This window comes from Oryx dammah, unplaced genomic scaffold, assembly GCF_014754425.2.
Source record: "Oryx dammah isolate SB20612 unplaced genomic scaffold, SCBI_Odam_1.1 HiC_scaffold_15, whole genome shotgun sequence".
Lineage (NCBI taxonomy): Eukaryota > Metazoa > Chordata > Mammalia > Artiodactyla > Bovidae > Oryx > Oryx dammah.
The window spans coordinates 35,546,174-35,572,400 of record NW_024070199.1 but is presented as its reverse complement, the minus strand read 5'-3'; the positions used below and the strand labels follow the sequence as shown (position 1 = coordinate 35,572,400).

The 26,227-nt window shown below is 48.4% G+C and overlaps 1 protein-coding gene across 4 annotated transcripts in view; it reads left to right on the top strand.

The window, feature by feature from the left end:
• SNX19 (sorting nexin 19) overlaps window positions 1-26,004 on the top strand; it is a 32,151-nt gene extending 6,147 nt beyond the window's left edge. The window contains exons 5-12 of one of the 4 annotated variants that reach the window (XM_040255883.1): window positions 1,587-1,717; window positions 2,873-2,966; window positions 3,451-3,631; window positions 6,290-6,419; window positions 23,192-23,376; window positions 24,105-24,192; window positions 24,903-25,054; window positions 25,509-26,004. In XM_040255883.1, the coding sequence (XP_040111817.1) occupies window positions 1,587-1,717; window positions 2,873-2,966; window positions 3,451-3,631; window positions 6,290-6,419; window positions 23,192-23,376; window positions 24,105-24,192; window positions 24,903-25,054; window positions 25,509-25,681 (1,134 nt within the window). In that variant the 3' untranslated portion in view covers window positions 25,682-26,004. Of the gene's footprint in view, window positions 1-1,586; window positions 1,718-2,872; window positions 2,967-3,450; window positions 3,632-6,289; window positions 6,420-17,530; window positions 18,635-23,191; window positions 23,377-24,104; window positions 24,193-24,902 lie in introns of those variants that run through there. The other 3 variants (XM_040255884.1, XM_040255886.1, XM_040255885.1) reach the window with 3 other exon arrangements.
• Window positions 26,005-26,227: the final 223 nt, after the last annotated feature.

Sequence of the window (26,227 nt, the reverse complement as noted above, 5' to 3'; positions counted from 1 at the left end):
AGGTCATTCCCAGCGTTGGTCACTCAGGATGGAGCCCTTAGGCAGGACACCAAGCTGGATTTAGATTTGTGTAGTGATTCTCTGCTGGAGAACAGGGTTCCACACGGTATCTCGGAACCTTTGGAGACGATAGCAGAGCCTTTGAGCACCACTCTGGAGCCTGTGAGCAGTGGTTGCTCACTGATTCTCTCGGCTCCAGGACAGAAGTCTGAGGTTTGTGCTGATCAAAAATGCATGTGTTGTAAGAGGTTAGAAAGCACTGTTCTTTTGGCAGAAGAAGGGGTCTCCCTCTTCCAATCTACACTTTAGGGGATAAAATGATAAAGTGGGACTTCAAGTGAAGGGTGTTCGGAGACATTCACTGCTACGAGGAGAAGACTGCAAACTAGGAAGGGATAAATGAGGTGAAACCTCGGAGTTCCTTGCAGGTTTGCCCACCCATGCTGATGTGTTCCCTCACTGATTTTTTTTTTTTTTACCTTCACTGATTTTTTTCAACACCTGCCCCCTGGGTGCCCGCTCAGAGCCACGCACTGTACTCACTGCTCATGGCACAAGAGCGAGCAGGTGCGGGCTCTCCTGGCAGACTACCATTCTGTGAGCCTGGAGAGCCAACTGTATTTTCTCAGCTACGTTCTCCACATCCATGCAGTTCGCTGTGTTCTTTCCCTGAGTTGCTGTCCCCTGGTCTCTACTGTGGTCCTCCTTGACCATGTCAGTCTTGCCTTGGCTGTGCTGGCTGTGCTCCCCAAGGAGGACTAACACAGGATAAGACAAAGCAAGTGGCAATGTTGGTTAATAGCGAGAGTTACTAAAGGAAAAGTCAGTGTTTCCTTCCATCTCATTGATATTTTAGGGTTTCATTTGTTCTTTCTCTTTATCAAAAATCTGTATGTCGTTTTCTCATTCTGAGAAATAGAGATAGCTCTTACTCTTCAGCAAAGATTGTTTTATTTCATCTGTATAAATAGAGAAGTTTGTATGAATTCCAGATCCTTAACTTTAACCTGAGTGGTTTTTGCCATTCTTTCTGTAGTTAAAGAAGAGGAATTGTTTGAACTAACTGGAAAACCAGTTTTTTGTTATTGTTGTTTTTAATGTGAATCTCTCTGTACATTTTTATATCATAAATGTTTTTAGACTATTCCTTATTTTGATAATCTTTTTCACTCGTCCTTTTCTTTGTATACTCTTACCTGTATCACTTCCCCTTTGTCACATCTTGGTGAAAGTATTATCAATTTGAAAACTAAAAATCATTCTTCTGTATGAAAAGAAAGAAATTGAAAGTGAAAAGCATTTCACCAGCCTGCAGAACTCCCAGATTTTTATTTGTCATGTTGTTTTGGCTTCTTTTCCCATGGAATCCATCATCTGTCTTAAATCTCTGAGGAAGAAGATTTTCATGGCTGTGGAAGAAAGGGGAGAGAGTTGCCACTGAGCAATTAGCTGTTATCTGAAACTGTGTGCATGGATAGGGCTCTGCTAGACAGGTCAGCTGGCTGCTCGTCCAGGGTGCAGAAAGCACCTTGAGACAGGTGCTGCTCGGTGGTGCCTGTCTAACCCCACATCTGTGACCCCTGCAGATGGTGGTGAGTGCTATCGTGGACACGCTGAAGACCGCGTTCCCTCGCTCTGAGCCCCAGAGCCCTACAGAGGAGCTGAGTGAGGCCGAGACAGAAAATAAGCCCCAGACAGAAGGCAAGAAGGCTTCCAAGTGAGACACCCTTCCCAATTCTCAGGGGATCCCCAGTTTTCAGTCAAAGCCCATTCCTGGTCTTAGGTCCTAGAATAGAGGGGAGGGGTTATCTGTGCCTGTTTTTGTGCAAAGTCAGACTGCGGACCAAGCCCAAGGTCCTGCAGAGGGAGCCTGGCTTCATGTTGGTCTTGCCTGGGAAGCCAGGGCCCAAACTGACCGGGGAATTTTGACTAGAAGGAAAACTCTAGGATATGGATGTTCTTTTTTTTTTCCCTTGGGAAACTGAAACGTTTCTTTTGTTTTAAGAGTTAAGGCTTATAACTAATCTCTGTTTGTCACGGTTTTCTGGCTCAGGAGTCGAGTACACTAGCAGTAAACAGGAACGGGCTAGAAGGGACCCCTTCAGGGGGTCACTGGTTATTGCTGCTGCTGCAGCCTGCACTGGCAGCTCTTACAGCCAGCAGGTGGGGAGGAAGGGCACCACACTTCCCTTCCCAGACACTTGCTGTATGTATGTACCTGGGCCGTTACAGAGAGAGAGACAGAGCTGGTGCGAGGATGTTTATGTGTGCGTCTCACTGTCTTTTTCTCTGTGTTCATGTCTTATGGGCTGGCAATAACCCTCAGAGTTCTTAGCCTTTTTTTCCCCCCTCACCGGGCCCATATTTTGAAGGGTAACCATGTGGCCTGTGCTTATAAGAACCTGTTTCTTGAAACATTGAGGTTAGCCCTCATGATTCCCTCTCTGGTTTTATCTGGAACTCAAGGGGAATAGTGGATGTGCAAAAAGGTGTGAGGAGCAAGGGCAACCTTGATCTGTGGCGCTTGTCTAGTTAACGTTCAACAGATTTTTAACTAGTGCACAGTATGTGCTAGCCACTCTTCTAGCCTGTGGGACACAACTGTGACGGACAAGTCCTTATTTTACATTAGCAAAAGCCCTTTCACAGGCGCATTGTAAGCATAGCTCAGTGCAAGAGTTGCAGTGTGTGTAAGAATATTTATTGTTTGGGGGATTTCAGAGTGAGGCATCTCTTGGCAACTCTGACCACCGTGAGCTTCCAAGAATAAGTGTGGACATGCCCGTTTTGAGGTATTAATACTTGTCAGCCCTCTGTATGGGAATCAAGACCATGAATTACACACTGTTTCTGCTCTTTGCTTCTGTACCAGATCCAGATTGAGGTTCTCCAGTAAAATTGCTCCAGCACTGAATATAACTGAGGCCCACGAGAAGGTTCTCTACTGTCTCCAGGACAGCGGTGTGGTGAGAATCCCTAGAGAATTCTTGGGATCATCAGTTAGGAGGTCAGTCCTGCCTTTATTGGCAGTTGGGATGTTCTGCAGAATCAGAAAGGACTTTGGTGCCTTCCTAAAGGACTCAACCAACATCGGGGTCTCTGGTTTTTATTCTAGGAGTATTTTCTCAGACTGGTTTGGAATTCCTATGAGTTCTGGGCTGGCCGGTTGGCTTCTCGAGGGTGGTGGGCTTCTCAAGGGAAGTAGGCTTGGGATAATAGGTGATAGAATGAGAAAGCCAGCTCCTGGAAGGAAACATGATTTTTGTAGCAAATGAGACTACAGAGGCATTGTTGTCCTTGCAGGTTAGGTTAAAACAAGCGCCTTTTCCTTAGGTGGTCACAGGGTCAGTGGGGTCCTCTACTTGAGACATGTGCAGGGAAGTGACAGGAGCCGCAGGTGCCCCCACTCCCTGCACCCTGCCTGTGACACAGCTCCTGCTCTCTCCTCAGGGGTCAGAGGCCCTCTCTGTGTCTGGGATGGAATCCTTTATTGAAAAACAGGCAAAGTTACTAGAAGTGCAGCCCGCAGATGCTCCCGGAAGAGATTCTGAACAGACCGCTGAGGGCTGCGTGGACGGTTGCATGTCAGATGCTGCTGCTCCAGCCCAAGGCCTCAGCAGCAGTGATCCAGGTGAGTGACAGTGGGGAGCCCAGTGTGTCTGCTGGCTTGTGACCGTTGGGTGGCTCTGTCAGATGCCAGGGTACAGAAGGGCACAGTCCCGGGCTGAGTGGATCAGGAGAACTCGGGGCATAAGCAGGGCGTCCAATCCAGCAAGATAAGGTCCATGCTTTTATTAATAGTGGTGCGATTCTCTGTTGCTCCTAATGTACACTGGTATTATCTGTGGATCGCTCCCTTCCTTTAGAAGCTGTCTTCTCTGGTGTCTGTGGTGCCACTTTCTGGTCTTCCTGTCTCTTGTGGTCCCTCCTCTGTCCCTTCTGTTGGCTTCTCAGCCGTCCAGAGCTTCATTCTGTCCCTACTCTGCACACTTGTCCTCTGAGCTCCTCTGCTGGCCGGTGTCAGCCCTCACGTGTGCTGGTGATGCCTCAGTGCTGGAGGTGTGTTTCCACTTGCCTACCGAAGTCTCCAACTCAGTCGTGTCCAACTCTTTGCAACACCATAGACTGTAGCCTGCCAGGCTCCTCTGTCCATGGGATTTCCCAGGCAGGAATCCTGGAGTGGGCTTGCCGTTTCCTACTCCAGGGGAATCTTCCTGACCCAGGGATTGAACCCGCATCTCGTGTGTCTCCTGCACTGGCAGTTGGATTCTTTACCACTAGTGCCTCCTGGGAAGCCCAGATGTACTGCAGGGCAGCTGAACTACTGCACGCACAAAATGGAATTTCTCTTTTCCTCTGGATCTGTTCCTTCTGTTGTGTTTACTGCCGTGGCCAACAGTGCCGCCTGGTTACCCAGGTAGAGCAGAGGCAGACGAGCTGAGGCCACCACTCTGTCTTCAGGAGCATTTGAGGCAGGGCAGTCGGGCTTCCCGGAGGTGCAGTGTTCTCTGCAGAGGGAGAATTAGGAGGCCTGGATACTGGTAGATTTGCTGTGCTAGAAATTATAGGAACAAAGTCTTTCAAATCCCACAAGACAAAGGCTTCCCTTGCAAATAAAAGATCACAAAATACTGGGCTCAGAAGAGGAAAAAAGGCTGACTTCACCATTGTTTCTCAGGCGCCCACAGTCAGTCCGCACTGTGGACCTCAGCTCAACTCTGAAAAATGGAGTTTACAACCCCAGCTCTTCACACACGTCTCACTGGTTAAGTAAACGTGTTATGAGAGCAAAAGCATCAAGAGAACTATGAGAAATTATAGATAAGATGGGATGGGTGAGATAATATAATTCTAGCCAAAATCAAGTCTTTAAATGTTGTGCATTAGCTCTCTAAAGGGATCATTTATTCCTGTGCCGTTCTTTGAGCCCTGAGAGACTCCACGTGCTCGCATGATAGATAATTTACGCTTTCACCAAGAGGACCTGGGCCCTTGGTGCTTTCACTCACTGTTACTGCTATGCTACTTGTCGCCACGTGGTGGCAGCTCTGCGTGTGTGCATGCTCAGTCTCCTCAGTGGTGTCCAACTCTGCAGCCGTGTGGACTGCAGCCTGCCAGGCTCCTCTGGCCATGGGATCCTCCAAGCGAGAATACTGGAGTGGGTTGCTGCACAGCCCTAGATAAATGCTAAACCTGCGAAGAAAAGAGAATTGAAGAGGGAGATTGAGGAATGCTGTTTTTCCAAGAAACTGAATATCACATTTTGAGCAAATAACCAGAAAGCAGACACATCAGCTCCTATGCCCCCTTGAAGTACAGAAAAAAAAAGGAGAATATATACTGGATGGGATTAAGAAGAAAGTAAGCCTCAGTTCCAGCACATTTATCCAAGTTTGACATCGTTCACATTCTATAAGAACCCTTAAGTGAGCTGTGCTTGGGCACGCTTGCACAGAGAAAACCCACTGGTCCTAGACTAATACAGTTACTGTCGATAACTTTAATTACAGCTGTAGTACCAGATAGAAGAGGATTTTTTCAGGAACATTCTGTAGTTCTGGGGCAGTCTCCTGAAGGCAAGTCAGAGGTGATGGGGGACCCCATGATCAGAGTTAGAGAACAGATGCTTCTATCCATAAAATACATCTGTTTAAAAAAGTTCTGCTTAGCGTGGGTCTGAGCGTGTTTGTGGCCCTTGCCGTCTTTGAAACAGGAAAGAAGTGAGTAATCATCATGGCCTTTTACCAAAAGGGCAGTGTTTTTCCCAGAACCACATGTTATCTCAAAATCAAACTGAGGTCTCCTGGATCCTAGCCCTCAGCTCTGTGTAATGGAGTTGCTTTCAGAGCCACTTGCTTACGGAAAACAAGTCCCACGTCTGTGGTCCCGCACATTTCCCTGCTGTCCTGTGGAGGCGAGTGATGGAAGGGGACCGGGCCTTGCCAGTTCCAGTTAGTCACCAGTTGTGAGCACTTACTTGGAACAAAATGTGTTCAGCTGCCTGGGGAAATACAGAAGAACCAGAAGGAAAGTAGGCAGAATAGTTATATATAAAATCAAAGATTTTATAGATACAAAATTACTCTGACTTAGGAACATAAGTTGTAAAGAAAAACAGAACCTACCACTGAACTTTGTAGAGATGCAGTAAATATCTCTTGACTTGAATACAGATAGATTACACAAATGTGAGATGATTAACATAAAGGTGGAGCAGAGCCGGGGCCCTGAAATGTGTCCTCGAGTACGGGTCTCTTCCGAGTTACTCCAGATGCCCTTTCATCCCCAGGAACAGAGACCGAGTTGGCTGACACAGCCCTGGACCTGCTTGTCTTGCTGCTCATGGAACAGTGGCGATGGCTGTGTACAGAGAGTGTGCAGAAAGTTCTTCATCTTGTCTTCGGGACCCTAATCCAGAGGTAGGCCTGCTGGGTGCCCTTTCAGGTTAGAGTCTCAGGTTAGACGGAGGTTGGAGGTGGTTCTTGATTTCTGCCCTAGAGAGGGAAAGCGTAGAGTCCAGGAGACCTGCAGCCAAAAGAGAAGAGAGAACCTGTGTCCAGGGCTGCGGGGTGACGAGCTGCAGAGCATCACGTGGTTATCTGAGGTGTGGACAGGCCTGCTCCTGCAGGACCCCCGGCATCATCCCCTGAATTCAGGCGCTGCCTCGGCTGAGCTCCTCCTCCACTAGGGTCCGTTCTCCCCCAGTTTACCCCCAGGCCCTGTACCTCTCACCTTGTTACAGTGGACGTGTCTGTTCACCAACAGTATACAGTCACTGTGACTGCCAACAACGAGGAAGAAAAGAGAAAACCATCGCGTGCTCTCCTAGTAAAGATTAGTTTCTCCAGGAAGGGGTGGACATGGTCACAGCTGAAGAAGCAGTGACACGTGGTGGTGGGGAATAGGATACTGAGATTTAAAACTTGGGTTGTGTAATTCCAACACCAGTTGAATTTCCTGAAAAACTGGTACGCAGATGGAGTTTCTAGTGCTAGCTTTCTAACCATGAAACTGATGCAAGCTTTGCTCAACTGAAGGAGTCCAGGAACCCTGTCTCTGAACCAGACAGACACACTCAGCGCTTGAGCTGTGGCCGCTCATGCTTTGACCTCTCCCGTGTGAGACATCCTGGCAGATCCCAAAGTCGGGAGCTGAATCCTGAACCCTTCTGTTAGCGTGTGACTCATGCTAATAGGTCACTCCGAAACTAACAATTTTATTAGAAAAAAGAATTATGTATCTATTCTACAATAAGTAGGAAATCCATTAACATTAACTTTCCTTCTGGGCAACTGTCTTGGTCATTTTCCTTTATTCATTGAGAAAATATTAAGGTCTGGTCAGTAGCGAGCAAAACAGACATGGTCCCTCCTTTCACGTATTCTGTGGTTTAACGCGGGTGAGAACTGAGGGCCTTGTCCATGTACACCAGGTGAGTACTTGGCGGAGGCGCAAGCCTCCACGGTGCTGCACAGCCTGCATTCTTATCCACCGCAGCATACTACTGCTCTGCTGTGTGTCGTCTCTCTGAGCTTTGGAATCATCATGGTGTCTGTCTGCAGGTGTCTGGGTGCAAAGAAAGTGCTCCAGTAAATGTTAGGTCTTTGTACTTGCGATTCAGAAAAATGGAAGGGTAAGAAGTGGCTTCTGTGTCTGACTCCTCCAGCTTGTGGCCCCAGGTTCCCTCCCCGTTCGGGGTGCCCCACCCAGGTCAGCTCCAGCTGCAGCTTCCGCTACTGCTGTTACTCTCTGTTCCCTGAACCACACGGAACCCGTTCTTCTCAGCAGTACGACCTTGTGAGGCCTTCCTGGGTGACTTTGTGCCTGTGACCAGAGCGTCCGTGGGTCTGACAGCAGGAGGCAGCCCCCAGGCCTCCTGCAGCACAGGTTCTGTCCTGGGGCGGCAGTGTTCTCCAGGCACTCCTGCTTCCCCGTGTGCAGAGCTCCTGGAGTCAGGGCTGCCCTTCCTCACGAGAAGAGCCTGGAGTCAGGCTCAGTTCCTCCCCTCTCCACCCCTGTGCCCTGACAGTTGCACGGGAACCATACCTCGGGTTAGCTGGGTGGATGGCTATCTGGTGAATGTAGCTTATGCCCTAAACAACATCAGAGAGCGAGCTTATGGCTGAATCCCGCTTGACCTGCTTCCACTTAAAAAAAAAAAAAGGATGACACCTTTTTTTGTTGTAAAGGGGAAATTTTTTGAATATTTTAGTGAATTTGAATGAAGGCAAAGTGAGGATTGCAGAACAGAGTTTTGTGTCTAGGTACTTCTGGACAGTTCTCCATGACTGTGGTCTGTTAACCTTTGTTCATCCTAGATGTTTTCACGTGATGACATTTTGTACTTGTTGATTGGCCTCATATCTCTTCCTGTCAGAACTTTCTTCTTAAGACCATTTAGTTTTGTATGAGCTGCAGCTGAAATAGGAATCCAGCTGTTGACACCTTCGTCACCCTAGGCCTCTACAAACTAGAGTTAAATGAAGAGCCTCATCTTCCACTGTTCACGGTCTTTCATCTTCTCTATAAAGCATTATTCCCAGCTTTTTAATGGTACACTTGACCTTCTTCTCAAGTATCTTGTGCTGGGTCACACTGTTCTTGAAGCTTCCTTAAGACAGCAGTCAGGAGGTCATGGAGAAGGAATCTCTCCCAGCGCCCCCTCCAGAGGCTCAGAGGACCTGATGCCTGTGGCCTGTGGTCTCTACCAGCCAGTTCTGAGTGCCGGCTCCCCAAGGAAGAGGCAGGGCTTATTTCAGGTTCAGAGTGTAGACGATGATGGTCTTACTAGCTTCAGGATCCACCATCCAGCCAACATCTGTGGAGAGCTGACTTTGTGCAGATACTGTGCCAACATCATTTAATCCCCTCAGAAGCCCTGTGAAAGAGGTCTTTTAATCCCTACTTTAAAGGTGAGGCAGCTAAGGCTTGCAAAGAATCATGATTGTTCTGTCAAGATCACAGAGCTAGTAAGTATGTACAGGCAGTTCGAACCCAGGTTTGTCTGATGTTCAGCTGCAGGATCAGACGTTTGCCCTATGACGTGAAAAGATAAAAGCCAGCCCCGAAGTCTTTGACTCAGAGCAGTCCATATTCCCCAGGAAGAGACTGCCAGTCAGCTTGTAAAATGAAAATTGCATTTGAATGTGCATCCACTCACATACGACACACAGTCCTCTGCGGCACACTAAAGCCAGTCTGTGTCACCTGTCCCCTGGACAGCTTGCATTTTTATTTTTAAAGAGGCCAGCACAGTGCTGCATTCCTGGGCTCTCTTTGCTTTGGTAAGCACATACTCTGGAATGTGATACCTCCCCAAAGCTGCAGCACCCCTTCCACCTGTCCTCACTACCCTCAGAGAGGTGTGGTTGGTCCCTACTGGGTCAGGGTGGACCTCTCCCAGTCTGTCCCCAGGACTGAGGCCCAGGAGGCAGCATAGTTGCTCTCTCTCTGAACTGCATGCTGCTAAGCTGCATCCATTTGCAGAACACCTGGATTCTCTAAGTTCTAAAGAGAAGGAGAGTCGATGTTGATGTCACGAGTACCTGCTGCCACTTTTCTGGTTGACCTGGACACACTGCCATCCTGGACAGTGTCTAAAGTTAGACGCTTCTCCTTTTAAAAATGTCATCATTGTCCAACGTCCAGCATTATCATCTCCAAGAAGACAAGTTCATTTCTTCTGCTTCCAGCTTTCTGTATTCTCCTTGGTCCCTCTAAAGACCCATATACATAACTTCCTAGGACGCCAGGGACTGCTCCCAGGTCCGAAGCATGCGTGCTGTCACTTTTTCCCTCTCTTGCACATATTTAGTCTTCACGCCACCCTCCCCCAACACCCCCGCCCAATCCCTCTGTCCCCGGCCTGCGAGGGAAAAGAGTAAATTCAACCTCATGACCCCTCCTTCCAAGCCAAGGTTGGAAGAGTTTGAGCCAACTGCGTAAATCTCCCTTGATTGTTGATACTGTGGAGAGAGTGGGGGAAGGGAGCTGGGGAGAAGTTAGATGCCCAAAAAAGGCATTGCTAAGTCAAAGGCAAGTCTGCACGCATGCGCGCCTGACCTCGTGTGTCAGCTTCTGTGCTGGGAACATCCAATTATGTAAGAGGGAATGCTCCTTATTTGGAGTTAGAGTCAAAAGGAGGGGAGGGGGTGGGGGAGCAGTCTAAGCCGAGGCGTGAATCCAGCTTATGCAGACCACTCATTCAGAAAGCAGGAGAAGCTGACAGTGTCTCTGAGCGCATCAGACTCAGGTTTAGGGACTGGAACACTGAGACACTGGCTGGGTGGGAGGGGGAGAGAGAGAGGAGAGACAACTGTGCTCCATTGACGGGAGAAGGTGTGGGGCAGGAGCATCCAGCCACGGTCGGGGGTGAAATTATTCTGGAGTCCTGATGTAGAGCGAAGGAATGAGAAGAAGCTGGCCCAGATCCCCGCCTGGGTGCCCAGAGCAAAGCCATGATAAAAATACGAGCCAGGCTAGCAGGAGAGTACCCGAGTGCCCCCTCCCGTGGCCCTGCCCTCCCCATGGCCCCAGAGATGGCAGCAGACACATTCCTGGTGTCTGTGTCTGCGTCAGGGTTTCTTAAAGAGTGATTGAATGAGTGAGTGAGTAAGCGAATGAGCGTGTGTGTGTGTATTGAGGGCACGTGGGAACAGAACAGTATGGCAGAAGGATGGGGAAAAAAAGAAAATTGTATGACCTGTGGATGTAGGCGAGTAGAGAAGTACACGAAGTCAGGAAGTAGATAGAGAAGAAGACGAAAAAGAATATGTCAGGTTATGTTGTTGAGCATGCTGTGGGTCCAGGAGAAAATTCAGTGGCAAGCTCTGAACCCTGTACCAGGCCATGGAATTGTCTTCCGAGGGGAGAGGTCTCTACGAGTCATCTCCCAGGGAAGGTCAGGAGAAGGCGTATGGGTGGCGTGTGTGCCCATTGGAAAGGGCCATGCTGGCAGCGAGCAGTTACAAGTTGGATGACCAAGGATTCTCTTGTCATCCATTCTCTCTGGTCACTCCACAACTTTAGGTGTTCTCTGAGTGGAATCCGTTCAGGGGCCTGTTTCTTGGTGGGCCTGTCTACATAGCAGATAGATAAACAGTCTTCCTGACGTTGATTATGTCTTACGGGCAGCTCCAGGCCCACCACTGAAAGGGCATGAGCACCTGCAACCGAAAAGGAACTGACATCGACTAAATACTACATCAGGTGAGCAGCCGTGGGTTCTATATACTAAGGAGCAATTCAGTTCTCTGAGGTAGATGTGTATTTTTTAAGTGAGCAAAGTGTTATTTAGATTAAATAACCTTCTCAGAATTATAATAAGGGCCACACCCAGGATTCCACCCAAGCCACCCTGGCCTTCAAGCCCATCCCCTTCCCACCACCGCCTGTCCCCACAAGGCAGTGGCCACAGGATTGACCTCACCTGAAAGTGCCACGTCCTACTTCTGTCCAAGAGACACACATGTTTGATGGTAGCATATAAATTCATTTCCATCCGTGTTTTATTCTTAAAGACTCCTGGATCAGAAATTATGTAGTCTCCCTGTAGTATCTCTGTTCTACGTCCTATTCCCAATCAGAAAAAGGTTATCACAGTTCTGATTCAGAGTTTCTCAAGACACATAGATGATGGTTTTTTCCCTTTGCTCCATAAATTTCTCTTTCAGTTCAGCTCTGGTGCCTTGTATTGTCTTACACCTAGTCTCTTTCTCTGCACAGCTTCTATAGAAAAATGTGTACGTTTGCAAGAGCTACAAAATGATCTCAAACCAAGTCTAGTTTTCCTGTCTGATTACATCCTTGCCCCCTCTAGTTCCAGCGCTGGCCTGGTTTTTAGGGGCTGAAGTCTCTGTTCTGCAGCAGTGGCTTTGCTCAGGTTGTTTCGTGCTTCCTTAGGGAGAGGAACACTACTTGTCCCCCACCTTTTCTGCTAGACCTTGAAAAAGGGGAGCTCTGACTTGGGAGACTGGATCAGGATGGGCTTCAGTGGTCTCCAGTTATATGAGTGCCCTCCCGGCCATATTTCTTAGGCGTCTGTTATTCTACCCATCATAGGATCAAAGCTCCCAGCCTTTCCTGTTGTGTGCTGACCGTTTCTACCTGAATCCGTCCTTACGGTTGTAACAGCTCAATGTGCATTTGCACTTCCATGTATGGGATATGCTCTTACATTCTCGTACACTCACAGGTGCAGAATTGGCAGCAGTTAAAACCAGAGCATCATGACATATTTAAGCGTCAAAACCTTTTTTCGAAGTCAAATTATTGCCATCTCTTGCCTATCTATAACTACAAAGAGGAGCCTGAAACAGGTTTTAGGACAGGTTCAGACTGTAAGCATCTGGTGGGCAGGCACTGGGTCTTACCATCCTGTTGTAGGCATTTAGCTGTGTACATGGAAGGTACTTTGTAAGTTTTTGTCAAATGAATGAACGTCACTTGCCCTTCTGGTTGAATTGGTCTCTCTTCTCATCGCTAGTGAGAATCTCAGGAGTTCCCCACCGCTGCTGGGATGAGAAACACAGATGTAAATGGAAACCCCCTTGCCTGCCTCCCCCACAGCTCTTTAGTTGGGCAGCTGCCCCAGATCCCCCAGAGTCATGGCTGGGCCTCGGGCTATCTCCCACCCCAGCGGCCTTCTCTTCTGCAGAGGAACAAAGTGCCCTCTGCCAGCGTGGGCCTCCCACCTAAGCTTGGACCTTCTGGAAGCTTCTCCTACTGCTTTGCCTTCTCACCCTCTGTCCTTCCATGTGTGAAACTAAGGATATGGGCTTTGAAGTCACACAGGTCTGAATTCACATCTTCCCTTGAGGCTTGCTGTCTGTGACTCACCTTTGCTCCAGTTACTCTGAGTGGGAGTAACAGTGCCTTGCTTGTGAACTGATGACTTTGCATGCCTGCCATCTGGTGGCATCAGTAAATGTGAGTTCTTGTCCATCTCTACAAGCCCCACGTCCCGTGTCCTTGGGGAGTCTTGTTCCCTAGGGCGGTCACACATCTGCTGTAGGATAGAGAATCTGTTTACATTGTGATGGTTTTTTGGTGAGGTCTTTATAGTGAGCTCACTTTGTGATCTCTTAGGAGCAAACACCCTGTGAGACACATGGCCTTTTCTGCATCCTTCAAATTAGGGTGTCTTCCTCCATTTTAGCTGTCTATGAACTCTGTCCTGTCCTCCTCACATTCCTACTTAACACCTCCCCAAGTTGTACCCAGTGTTTCAGAACCAGGGAACTACCTTTTAACCCAGGTGCTCCCAACACTACTTTCTAGGAAACTAACTTTATTTAGTTCTTGTTATGGTGACCTCTTTATAAATAATTTTTGAAAAGTCTTTGTGAGATTTGATACTGCGTTGACTTGCTGACTGCTAGCTCTTCAGGCCTTTTCTCCAATAAGGTCCTTTCAGCCTAAGAAAATAAATAACCCACAAGAATCCATTAGAAATACTGAACAGTGTAAGGTCAAAGAACACAGTATAGACCATAAACACCGTTTAAAAAAGTCATAAGGATTCTTGAGGGTAATTGTTAGGTAGGCTTTAGAGAGGAAAGTGTTTAATAAAGTTAGACCTTGCAAGACGAATCCCTTAGAATGGTTTAGGGTCAAGAATGTTCCAGACACTGGAACATTTTTAAAGAGGGCAATGGACATTATTTCTACTTTTAATAGTTGCCTTTAAACATGTTTTGCGTACTTTCACCCAGCCCCTTTCTGAGTGTGTGTGTATGTGTGTGTGTGTGTGTGTACGCGCTCGCAGAGAGTATGGAAAGCCTGCTGGGCTCTACTGCTTGGGGCAGTTAGGTGTGAATTCTTCATCTGGACTCCAGGTGGCACCACAGGATAAACAGTCCCTGTTTGCAAGTCTTGCAGGGAGCTGCAGTTGTAGTCCTTACCCTGGGGAGCTAGTGATGCAGCATTTGCTGTCTTGCCCCATGGCCCAGAGGTGGCTCGTGCACCCTCTCCTTTGTGCCCCTGACTCTGTCAGCCAGCTTCTTTCTTCTTCACCCCTGCCCCTTCAGATGGTTCCCTGTTCTGACACATCCCTGAGCCCACCAGGAGAGTCAGTCTTACAGAAGGGGAAACTAAAGCATGAAATGCAGAGTTCACTCCTTAGCCCCTTCGTTTAGTTCCCTAGACCTGGTAGAGCTTTGTAAGAGGATCCAGAGAAGCCTTTCTCTGACATACGCACCCACACACAAGCACTTTCACAAACACTTTCAATTTTTCTCCTTTGATCTCAGCAACTTTGTAAAGAAGGCAGGGCCAGAGTCAGTCCGTTAAGAAGGAATTCAGAACTCAGTTCTTTCTGCTTCTCTGCGTGTGGCTTTGCAGTGTTGCTGTCCCTGGTTGCAGCACACTGCGAGAAGCCTCATGGCTCTTCTAGCCGCTGGGCTTTGTTTCCCTGGAAGGGTGCAGATCAGTTTTATGTGTGGTATTGGGGTGAAAACTCTGATGGCCTCTTCCAGACAGGAGACTCTGGACTAGGAGAGATTCCAGGGAACATGGAGGGAGTAGCTGATTGTGCGGAACGTGTCCTGCTGTTGTTCTTACTGGGGCCACATGAAAAACAGGCAGATATCAAAAATGTGTGGTTGATTTTTCCCAGCTTTGAGGCCTGTTAGCCCTGATCTCAGAGCTGGTTTATGGTGCATTGATGACAGCCTAGTGTGAGGCTGAGAACAGTTGTCCTGAAGGCCTTCAGAGGGACATAGGTTTGTGTGATCACCTTTGAAACTGGAATCCTGAGTGTCCTGATGCTTGGTCTAGAACAGATTTCTAAAGATCTCCATATACGATCAGACTGTCTTTATCCCATGAGCGCAGAGCCCCCAAGTGACTCCTTGTTCCATATTTTTTAGAAAGGTAGCCAGACCTTTGCTGTTGGCCATTTTTTACGCAAGTATCCTGCTACATTATTCTCGCTAGCTTCAAGTGATGGGTTGGATTCAGCTCAGTGCTGTTCCATCCATCGGGGGCACTTCCCAAAATACACACATGACTCACAGTCCTCAAAACCCTTTTGCTTCTGTTTGACTTTCAGCCTCCTCTATCCTCTGGGCCTATTTGCCAGGAAAACTGACAAAAACCGAGACTGCTGGCAGCTGTCTGTCCTTTCTAGGATTTATGGAGCATGGCTGACCCCCTTTGCCCTCCACCTCTCTTTTCTTCCAGTGAGTGCAGAACCAGGTGTGATTGTGTGGATTCTTCATGGTGAGTTCTGAGTTCTAGCACAGCTGACTTATTACCCAGTATTCTTCATTTAATATCCACCCTACAGCTGCTATATTGGCACACAGCTTAATTTTAATATTAGCCTGACTAGAAAGTTCTTAGGAAGATAAATCTGCCAAACGTTTATGTAGATGCATATAAAATGCCAGATACAAAGGATTTCTAAATTATCTACCTTTATTATTGTCCTCCATCAGCACAGATAACTCAGTATTGTTTTGCTGCTTTGAGTACTGAGACGTTTGCCTTCTGCACAGCTTAATGTGAGCTATGTGCCTTGCATTAAGACCAGTGTTTGTCCCACTTACAGCAGTGATTCACTTAGTAACTAGTACTTATTGATCACCTACTGTGTGCCAGATGCTGAGTTAAATGATCAAAATTTAAAAGACCCCAGGTTCCTACCCTGGGAAGTTTAGTATCCAGTCAGAGATGGCAATCTTATAAATAAGGAGTTATAGTATAAAGTTATGACTTTAAAAACAGCTCTGTTCATGATTAAGAGAAGGGACTAAGTAAATTATGAGAAATCCAGGGAGGGTTTATAGAGGAGATGACCTCTGAGATAGGATTTAAAGGATAAAGGGAAATTGAGAGCTGGTGTTGGAGAACAGAGCGTGAAGGCAGAACAATGAAGCAAGACGGCGTATGTGTGGTACTCAGAGAAGTCTGGAACTGTTGGGATGTACGACATGTAGCCAGCGTGGCCAGAGATTCCACTGCAGAGCTCAGTAGGCGCTGACCCATACAGAGCCTTGTCGCTGTTCAGAGAGCATAGGATTCACCTCTGTTCATTAGCAAAACATGTACAGAATTAAACAGATGATGACATGATCAACTTAGTAACTTGGAAAAATCATTTACATAGTGCTGTTGAGGATTAATTGAAGGAAGCAATGTTCAAACCAGGGAGACAAATTGGGAAAGGGGTGATGAGGACCTAAGCAAAGATCAGTGCTGCAGAGATCATAAAGGGTGATGAATTCATGTAGCCCTGAGTACTGAAGAGGTTGGCTCGACCGGTTTTAGTAACTGCTTCGGTAATTAGGTGATGTTGCAGGGGGCACGTGGGCTAGGGTTGGAGAAGAAGCAAAATCAAGAATGACTCTGGTTCTCCCTTGTGGATTGAGAAGCAATGCTAGCAGATGGTATAGTAGCCTTTCAAATAATATATCTGACTTGTGATGCTGAAAGTTCCTTGTTGCTTATTAAGTCAATGGATTATTACCTACTTTTGTGTGACGCTAGATAATGACACGTGAGGAAGCATGGACTGTATCTCTAATAAGTTTCAGATTTCCAATAGAAAACTTAAGGACCTCAAGGCCTAGATTTCTATCCTTCTACCTGTAAGCTCTGTCTTTGGAAGAAAGAGGAAGGTGTGGATTGAACAGTTAACTGTGTAGCTGGAACAGGGGGAAAGTTTGTAAACTTCCTTACTCTGGCACATGATGCTACATGGTGGCCTCCAGTGAGAATGTAACTCGAGGACCACAGGAAGGGCTTACTTGGCAGGACACCCGTCGACTCAGCGAAGAAGAAGAAGCTGCAAGGAAAACTGAGGTAAAACTAAGACTGAATAGAATGGGAAATAGCTCACAGAAAGGAAAGTAGACGGAAGTGAACTAGAATTCACAGAAGAAAATAACAGAGAATCCGTCTTATATGCCACAGTAACAAAAGGACTTAAAGTTTGTCATGGAGCATTTTGAATAAGGTTGATTCATTCAGTATATATTTGATGCCTTATTATGTGAATTGTACTAGTCCAGTAAATGCTAAGACACCAAAATGAACTGAGATCCCTGCCATCAAAACTTCACAATCTTGTTCTTTTGAAACTTTTAAGAAGCTCAACCGATATGTATTGAGTAAATGGAATAAACAGATTAAACACATGACTCCGACAAGGAAGGAGAAGAATCAGCATCAGATGAAACCAGAGTAGTTAACTGGGATCAGATTATAGATGAACATATATGAAAAAACCGAGAAAAGGGACACGCACTGAGTAATGCAAACAGTAGAAATTAGAACTGGTAAGAATGATGTCCAGTAAACTTGAACTCAGAAGGAGCTGACATTGTGGATACATGTTAGGGGGAAAGCTTTTTTTTTTTTTTTTAAAGTTTAAAACAGGAACAACAAAGGTAAATTGTTTGGAACAGATCTTGTAGTATTAACTGGCTACCTTGAGAAAACATTTATTTATTCATTTATTCAACAGCAAATTGGTGTGTTCTTTGCCTGGGATAAATTTCTGTGGTTTTTTTTTTTTTTTTGCATAAAGGAAAGGGTCTAAGAAGAAGTGAGAAGCATGATTAAACTAGAATTGAAGATCAAAATAGGAATGGAAATAACAAGAGAGCATTCATCTGCTTTAAAACCCAGGTACCTGACCAGGTGAATTCTGTTCCATGGAACTGAAAGAATTTGCATTTATCATTGAAGATCTAAGATCATGAAGAAAATTTCTATATAGAGATGTGTTGCTCGGAGATGGACAAGTGACTAGCCTTTTAAAAAATGGATACAGGCTCCTGACCCTGACTTTTACCTCTGGAAACTTCTTAAGTAGACTATTAAATAGATGTTTTGTGAACTCTCAGGAAGAGAAACATGGGCCCCAGAACCCAGCGTGCATTCAGTGGGAATGCTAACCTTGTTAGCAAGGCTTTTTTTCTGTCTTAGCAGGATTGGTAGGCCATTAAATGACAGGAATGCATAGGTTGTTGTATTGTCTGCAGATTTCAACAGGATTGTGCCATATTTCCCTAATATCCATATGGACATACATGATCTGAACTGTGGGACTTTTAAGTGGTTCATGGCTATCTGAGGATCTTTAGCCCAGGTAGCTAATAACTTGACAGCCTAGAGGGCACTTTCTAGTGAAAGCATAGAATTATCCTGTTTGTCAGTGAATTTGCAAGTAACTCTGATCTTAGAGATATAATTAATACTCTGGGTGACAGAAGTCAAGATTCAGAAGACTTTAGAAGAGTTAGTTCAGTTCAGTCACTCAGTCATGTCTGACTTTGCAACCCCGTAGACTGCAGCACGCCAGACTTTCCTGTCCATCACCAACTCCCAGAGCTCCCTCAAACTCATGTCCATCAAGGCAGTGATGCCATCCAACCATCTCATCCTCTGTCATCACCTTCTCCTCCTGCCTTCAGTCTTACCCGGCATCAGGGTCTTTTCCAATGAGTCAGTTCTTCGCATCAGATGGCCAAAGTGTTGGAGTTTCACCTTCACCATCAGTCCTTCCAATGAATATTCAAGACTGATTTCCTTTAGAATTGACTGGTTTGATCTCCTTGCAGAAGAGTTAGAATGGTAGTCTAAAGCAAACAAGATGAGATTTAACAGAAATAAATATTATAAAGCAGAATTTAGATTCTTTTTTTTTTTTAATTACACAAGTATAGTACCAAAGGACAAGCCTAGACTTAACAGGAGTCTGTGATTTCTGGTTAAAGCACATACGTGGACTCTGGGTTCTAGTTGGCTGCATACCCAGTGATGAGTCAGTGCTTTAGTGTGTGTGTCCCAAAGCCAGTACAGTCTTTGACTGTAGTAATACACAAGTATGGTATCTGGCTTGAGGAAGGCGCCATTCTCTGCATTCTTTGCTGGTCGGGGCACATTGTGAGGTTGTGTCTGGTTCTGGGCACTCTGTCTGTTGTAAGAGAGAACAGCAGTGAAAACCCTAACCCTATGCGCCCTTCCCCCCACCGCCATCAGCACTGCTCAGGCGTGTCTGACTCTTTGCAGCCCCATAGACTGTAGCCCACCAGGCTCCTCTCTCCATGGAATTTTCCAGGCAAGGATACTGGAGTGGGTTGCCATGCCCTTCTCCAGGGGATCTTCCTGACCCAGGGAACAAACCTGTATCTCTTGTGTCTCCTGCATTGGCAGCTGGATTCTTCACCACTGTGCCACCTGGGAAGCCGTGCCCCACCCCCCCAATGAAGCCATACTTATCCAGGGCCTTCCTCTCTCAGCCATGGAGGCAGTCTTAGAAAAGATGTGAGGGGAATTTGGTTAATTGGCTTAGATGTGGTCCCTTAAAGCTTTCTCCCCTTACTCATGAGATTTGATTCTTCTCTCTTGACGGAAAATGACCTTCTGCTAACCTTGAAGTGCCATCTTAAGCCCTAGTATTAAACTGTCTCATTTTTAGCCACCGCTTTGTTTCTCTGTGTGGTGCTATTTCAGACCAGGTTCCTTTGAATGTGGACTGGACATGGACTCCCAGTGTAATGGGTGCCCTGGTCTCTGCATCCTCTGTTCTTCCATGTCTGGCACCGGAAGCTCTTACATGTCTCAGTGTCCATCTGCTGTTGTTTTTTTCTCCTTTTATTGCCTCTTCTGGGCCCCCTAGAACGTCTTCTCTGTGCTCTGAGTCCTTCAGAGATCTGACAGAACAGTTGTGGTCTGGCTTTTTTTCTTCTTCTTTGGGGAGAAGCTAGAAGGTAGAAGAGGATATCTAAATCAAATATCAGAACTGGAATAGTAGTAGAAAATAAAACCAGTGCTATTTGAGGCTCTTCTCCTCCATATTTATTTTAGCGTATTTACCTCATGCATCTTGTGTTACATCAACAATAACATTTGTATTTAGTAAATGATTTCTTATAAATAATTTGTAAATAGTAAATAGTCCAAGGGATTCTGTGTGTGTATCTCCACCTTGAAACTGGAGCTCTTAGCTTAACAGTGGTAGCAGCAGATTCCAGAACCTGATGCTGGAGGAGCTATTATGGCACACTGGACTGCAGACACAGATTCCATTCCTTGTGCTTCAAGACACAGATTTCTCTTTACCCTCCCCACCCCTAGGTTAAGAACAGAAGGATGACATGTGGAATGGAGAGATGCAGGGAGCTAACGAGGCTTTCCAGGTGGCTTAGTAAGGAATCCACCTGCCAACGTAGGAGACGTGGGTTCGATCCCTGGGTCGGGAAGATCCCCTGGAGAAGGAACGGCAACTCACTCCAGTATTTTTTCCTGGAGGATTCCATGGACAAAGGAACGTGGCAGGCTATACAGTCCATGGGGTTGCAAAGAGATGAACACGACTTAGTGACTAAACAACAAGGGAGCTAAGGATTGGCGTCAGGGTGTCGGTTGCTTAACACTCACCCCAGAGCCTCATCTGCTGGCTTCCTGTGCCTCAGCCCAGGTTCAGGACTGAGGGAGTTCACAGTGTTAGATAAAGAAGGGTGGTGTGCGTGGAGCTTCACTGTGGAATAGAAGGAAGGGGAAATGGGTTGAAGGAGAGAAGCGATGGTTGGATGAAGAAATCCCTGTGCTCTTCCTTGTTTACCAAGTACTGTTTCTGTGCAGCGTGTTGGGCAGACCATACAGATTGCTGGAAGGGCATTGTGTGTAGTAATGAAGCCTGCTTTCGAGGGGGGTCTCTGGCGCACAGGTGGTTTGTCCTGTCTGCGGGTGGGGCAGCAGCGGTGGTGGAGATTCTCTGGATTTGGACTTGATCGCTTTCCCCCACCAGACAGGGATGCTGTCGAGAGGCCACACTTCCGATGTTCTATCAACAAAAGGTTGCTGCCTGTCTTCTCCACAGGCTGCCTTCTACCCTGGCTGGGAAATGAAAGCAGGCTCATCCCAGTGCCCAGGAGGCCGCCCCTTGTTTCCTTCGAGAGGAGGAGGAGGAATAGGGGTGGGAAGAGGACCCTGAAAAGGGAGGGAAGCGTCCGTGTGGTGGGCGCAGCTTGTCTGCTGCCCATGGGGCCTGAGGTGTAACAGAGCACTGAACCGCGCAGCTCCCCCTTCTGCAGTAGACCCCTCTCTTTAGACACTTGGTTTCATTGCATCTGGTTTACACAGGTCCTGCCTCTCCCATTCCCAGGACTGACTCTTCTAGGCCCTTCTGTTTATTAGTCCTGTGCCTCAGGGCTTAGGGCGCTTACTGAAGCCTTTGTTTTGTTCAGCAGCTGATGTTTTGCTTGGTGACCTCAAACGTCTTTGTCAATTAGTTCTGCTAAGCTCTGACAATTTTATTTGACTCACTGACTCATCCTCCTCATCGGGGGCTTATTCTTGCTTTTTCATACTGTGAGTCTTCTTCCCAGTATCCGCACTGAGAGTTTGATGGGTTACAGTCCAGTAGGTTTGTATAATTTGTATCTTGCCACATGGTAACATTTGTTCTGCATCCAGCATGTGTTCATGAGATGCTTGGTCACCAGGGGAGGGAGCAGAGGGGACCTCCTTGCCCAAATGCAGTTCGAGGTCCTGTTCCCATTGAGTGAATGGCCATTAAAGTAAAGCAGGCCCACAAGGGGGCCGGGTGCCCAGGGCTGCTGTTGTCACGCTCAGACAAGGAAGGGTTGAGTGGATGCTGAGGTCTCTCCAAAGAGTCGCAGGTGCTACTGGCTCCAGAGGACAGACTGAAGGTCAAGCAGAAGGGCAGGCCAGCCTGTTGTTTGCATCCGTGAACGAGAGGCTGAGCTAGAGCTAATGCTGGCTGAAAGGGACAGTGTTAGTCGCTCAGTCATGTCCGACTCTTTGTGACCCCACAGACTGTGGCCTGCCAGGCTCCTCTGTCCATGGGATTCTCCAGGCAAGAATACTGGAGTGGGTGGCCATTCCTTTCTCCAGGGGATCTTCCTGACCCAGGGACTGAACCCTGGCAGGCAGATTCTTTACCACTAAACCACCTGGGAAGCCCAAATGGTGATGGCTATTTCGGGCAAGCTTTGTGCCGCTCTTGATCTCCATCGATGTCTGCCGTTGTTGCCCTGCCGTTACCTTTCAGACTTCCTATTCTTAGAATCATCTGTGAGCCCTGGGCCTGGGGGAGTGCAGCCCCCAAAGCTGGAATGCCTAGCGTGAGCGGAATGCAGACTGTCTGGCAGAGTGGAGGTTAAATAAAGTTTGCCTTGGCAGCCCCCTCCACTCTTGGATGGACGACAGGCAGCTCAGGTCTGGAGTGATGGCATGGGCTGTGTGGTGCGGCACCAAATAAAGTCTTCTTTGCGTGAGTGACGTTGCCAGCAGTCCATTCATCCCCGTGACGGCCATGCCATTCTCAACACGGGCCCCACGAAGGAGGCTTCTGCAGTGTCGAACCTCAACAAGTGACCACACCGCTCTGGAAACCTGCAGAGACAGGGAAAGAGCTTCGGTGGAAATGTCTCGCAGGCCCTGCAGATTGCGGTTATTGACTCATTTGTGAAAGCAAGACAGAGGGGTACATTTTCACTGTAGTAAGAGCAGTTGCCAGTCAGTCAACTGACATTTCACTGTGGGAAGATTTTGTGGTGGGGAACTCTTTCAGTGCTTATAATGTAGTTGGGAAAAGGCGAGCTGTAAATGTATGAGGCAGCAATCCATATTCCAAACTGGAATACCAGTGCTTGGTCTCTGTTGTAGAAGGAGCACCACAGGAGGCCTAAGGAGCGAGCATTTCTGGGTGGAATGCTCAGGAAGGAATTTGTGGAGGATGTGGGGTTTGAACAGGTTTTGCCAGAAGGACAGAGTTCTGCTGCTTGCAAGGAGAAGGCCTGGTCTGTCAGGAGCAACGGGTGATGTCAAGAGTCCTCAAGACAGGTTGTGGGGACGTGAATGGGTGGCCACGGATAGGGGTTTGTATAAAGTCCCCAGACCCTGCACTGTGTACACGGCACTGAGAAGTCCCGGAGCTTCTCACTGGAGGACGGTTGGAAAGGTGCAACCTCCCCAGAGCCAGCAGCCTGCAAATGCTCTGTTCTCAGCCCCTGACACGTGGGTGCTCGCACTCAGTGAATGACTGTAATCCTATCGTTGCTCATCTTCAGGTTCTGGGAGCCCACGCTGTCGACTGGCTTGGTCTCACCTGTGGGAGCTGGCGCTGCCTTGGCGTTGTTCTGTCCTCATTGCCTGGAGGACTCCCCCTGGCTCTGGGTCCTCCACATTGCCCTGACCCTTCTGTCTTCCCCTGCAGGTGGCTGGAGGTGCAGGTGGCTCATCTGACGTGTCCACAGCGCTGGGTGCAATACCTCCGGCTCCTCCAGGAGTCCATCTGGCCGGGCGGGGCTTTGCCCAAGTGTCCTCGGCCTATGAGGACCCCGGAACAGAAGGCAGCGGCTGAGAAACAGGCTCTGCAGAGCCTGATGGGGGTCCTGCCAGGTGACTGCAGAGAGACTGATGGTGCCGTAGCCTTCCTTCCCACCCCGCTTTCCTGCCATTACCCCACGCCCTTCTCCTATTTTCGACTGCCTTATCTGCAGCAGGACTCAGAAAATGCGTTGACTTGCCATTTCTGAGGCCAACAGGAAAGTGATTGGGACTTCTGGGGAGGCTGAGGGAATGAGAAGCGTCCTCGGGGCAGGTGATGACTTCCAGCCCTGTGGACCAGGGAGGAGCATTTCATGCCTGCAGAAGCCCAGCTTGGGGACTGGCGGCCAGTGAGTAAAGTGCACGGTCCTCAGCTACATAGACACAAACTCTGAAGAGGACTTTTTCCTTCCCTTTATATGGTTTTTTTTTGGAGGACAAGGAAGGCAGTTTGCTGCCTGTGGTTGTGCTGGGGGGAGGAGGGTACAGTGGTGGACTCTTACCCTAGACTGTGTTATTTACTCTTGTTAACCTCCACTCTTCAACCTACACCGTTGTATCAGAAGCAGCGACAGGTTACAGAATTGTCTCCTGGGGCCCATTCTTATTCAGATATCTAACTTAAGAACCATTTTTGTTGGCTTTTCCCTGTCTCCTGAGGATATAGTTTGTCTGTGTGGTTCAGAGATGTGCCAGAAGTACCCAGTGGGAATAAAGACAGCAGACATCCTGAGGAGACAGTCCCCGCAGAGGCTAAGGCTTCGCGGTGAACTAAAGCCATGTCCACCTTTCCTCTTCAGATGTCATCGTAGAAATCCTTGGGGAGAACAAATGCCGGCTGAGCTGGAGTCTGGTCTTGGAGTCGCTGCAGCAGCCCCTCATCAACAGGTGGGCATGGCAGAAGCCGTCTCTGGTCCCAGAGGGTCCCGGGTTTCTGGGTAAACGGCTGTACTGAGAAGACTGGGATCGCAATGTCTCCCTGCCCGGGACCCCGGCTGCAGGTGCAGCGACTGTGTTCCTGGCTCCTGAGCAGGGGTCAGTTGGTCGGGAGCTGGTGGGAGCAGCCACTCTTTGCATTGGGAAGAACTCTATGCAGGCCCCTGTGAGAGCTCCTGAGAAGGCCCTGGCAGTTCTCAGCACAGAGAGGTCATGGTCCCCTGGCCGGTGCCCGGGGATGGAGAATTCCACTGGTGTTGAGAGCGCGTTCCCGCCCTCTCAGCCCTGCCCTGAGCTCGTTGTGTCCATGAACTCTCACTCCTCACGTCCTGTCTCTGCCTCTTCATAGGGTACCTGAAGGTTCCTAGTAAGTTGTTACTACAGGGATTCTCCTCGCTCAGACTCTTCAGAGCAGTGCCAACATGCTAGATGTAAAGAAATAGGGAATTTCCTTAAATCCAGTCTCAAGTACCATTTCCACCTTTGTTGCAATCCTAGCCTTCCTTAGTTCAGCAGACTTTTATTTCGCAGCTGAGATGTGGCAGTCCACTGAGGATATCAGTAGCGGGCAGTGGGGAGGTGAGATAAATGTCATCAACAGGATCTGGTGCCCTGAGACCCAGCCAGACCTTCCCCCAAGTTGTCCTGTTCGTTTGTTTCAGGCATTTGATTTACTGCCTCTGGGACATCATCCTGGAATTGTTGGAGCTCAGTGCCTCTGCCGAGGAGTCTGCCGTAACCAACTCCACCACAGACGCCCCAGGAAGACGGGCATCTCCCCTTAGCCAGAGGCCATTGTCCCGTTTCTTCGAGGGTTAGGAAGGGCGGATCACTCTGCCACCCAGAGACCAAGCAAAAGACCATACCCTCTGGAACAGGACTACACTCAGAAGGCCTGGGGTCTCAGCAGCAACGTCCCCCCTCCCTCCCCGCCAGACACACACACTTGATCTGTTGCAGGCAGTGGGCGTATATGCACCATTGCATGTACCATTTCCACGCCTCCTTGCGGTGTGTGGACTGTTGCTGGTGGGTGGAACCTGGTTCCTCTGGAAAAGGGAGCCATGGGGGAGAAGAATGAGCCCCCCCCCCTTGCCCTCCTCCCTGACACTCTTTGCCGGTAGCCTGGCCTGTGCACACGTGCGCCTGATCATCCCCCTGACCCTCCCCACGCCCACCCCCATGCAGGCTCCAGGGAGACCAGGAAAAGCACCACAGCTGGGTTTTCTTGGTGGAGAAGACAGTTCTGAATTCCCTCTTCCCACCAGGAAACACAGTCCATCCAGGAGTACTCTTGAAAGCCAGAGCACTGGTCTCTCGAGCATCCCCACAGCCCACAGGAGTCACTTCTCAGGGGCCTCCACGCTCACCGGTGTTGCCCAGCACACCGGCCTGCAGAGGACGTGACTTCGGCTGCTGCCCTAGGAAGCTGCTTCCCTGAAGGGCAGAAGCTCCGGGGGGCCCACCCATCCCCTCCACCCTTTCCTGAGAGAGGGCTGCACTGCAGACTGTACCAGCCCCTCCCCAAGAGCAAGTGCATGCTGGCCTCCGTGGCCTTCCCTGTCTTCCTTCACCCAGCCAGCACAGCAGCTCACTTCTGCCGTGACGAGTGAAGAACTGGACCTGCACTAGCCTGGAACATTCCTGCTTCTCCTGTCACCCTCCCCGCCCCTGCCCGTTCATTCCCAGCTTCCACTCCTTTGCTCATGGCGCCTGACAGCAGGTGTTAGGTCCTGGGCAGAGTAAAAACGTGTGTCAACGTGGTCTCTCGCTCTATGGGTTAGGATGCTTTAGGCTGAAATTACTAAGAACATTTATTTTTTTCCATCAAGCCAGTCCCTGAGTAGGTGCGGCCACAGGTTGGCGGAGGCAGCATCTCGGACCTCATCGAGGGCCCAGATTCTTTCCATCTTTTTGTTTTGCCTTGTAAACACATTGTCTCATCTTCAGACCACCAACCTTCACAGTTGCTGCAGTTCAGGGCTGC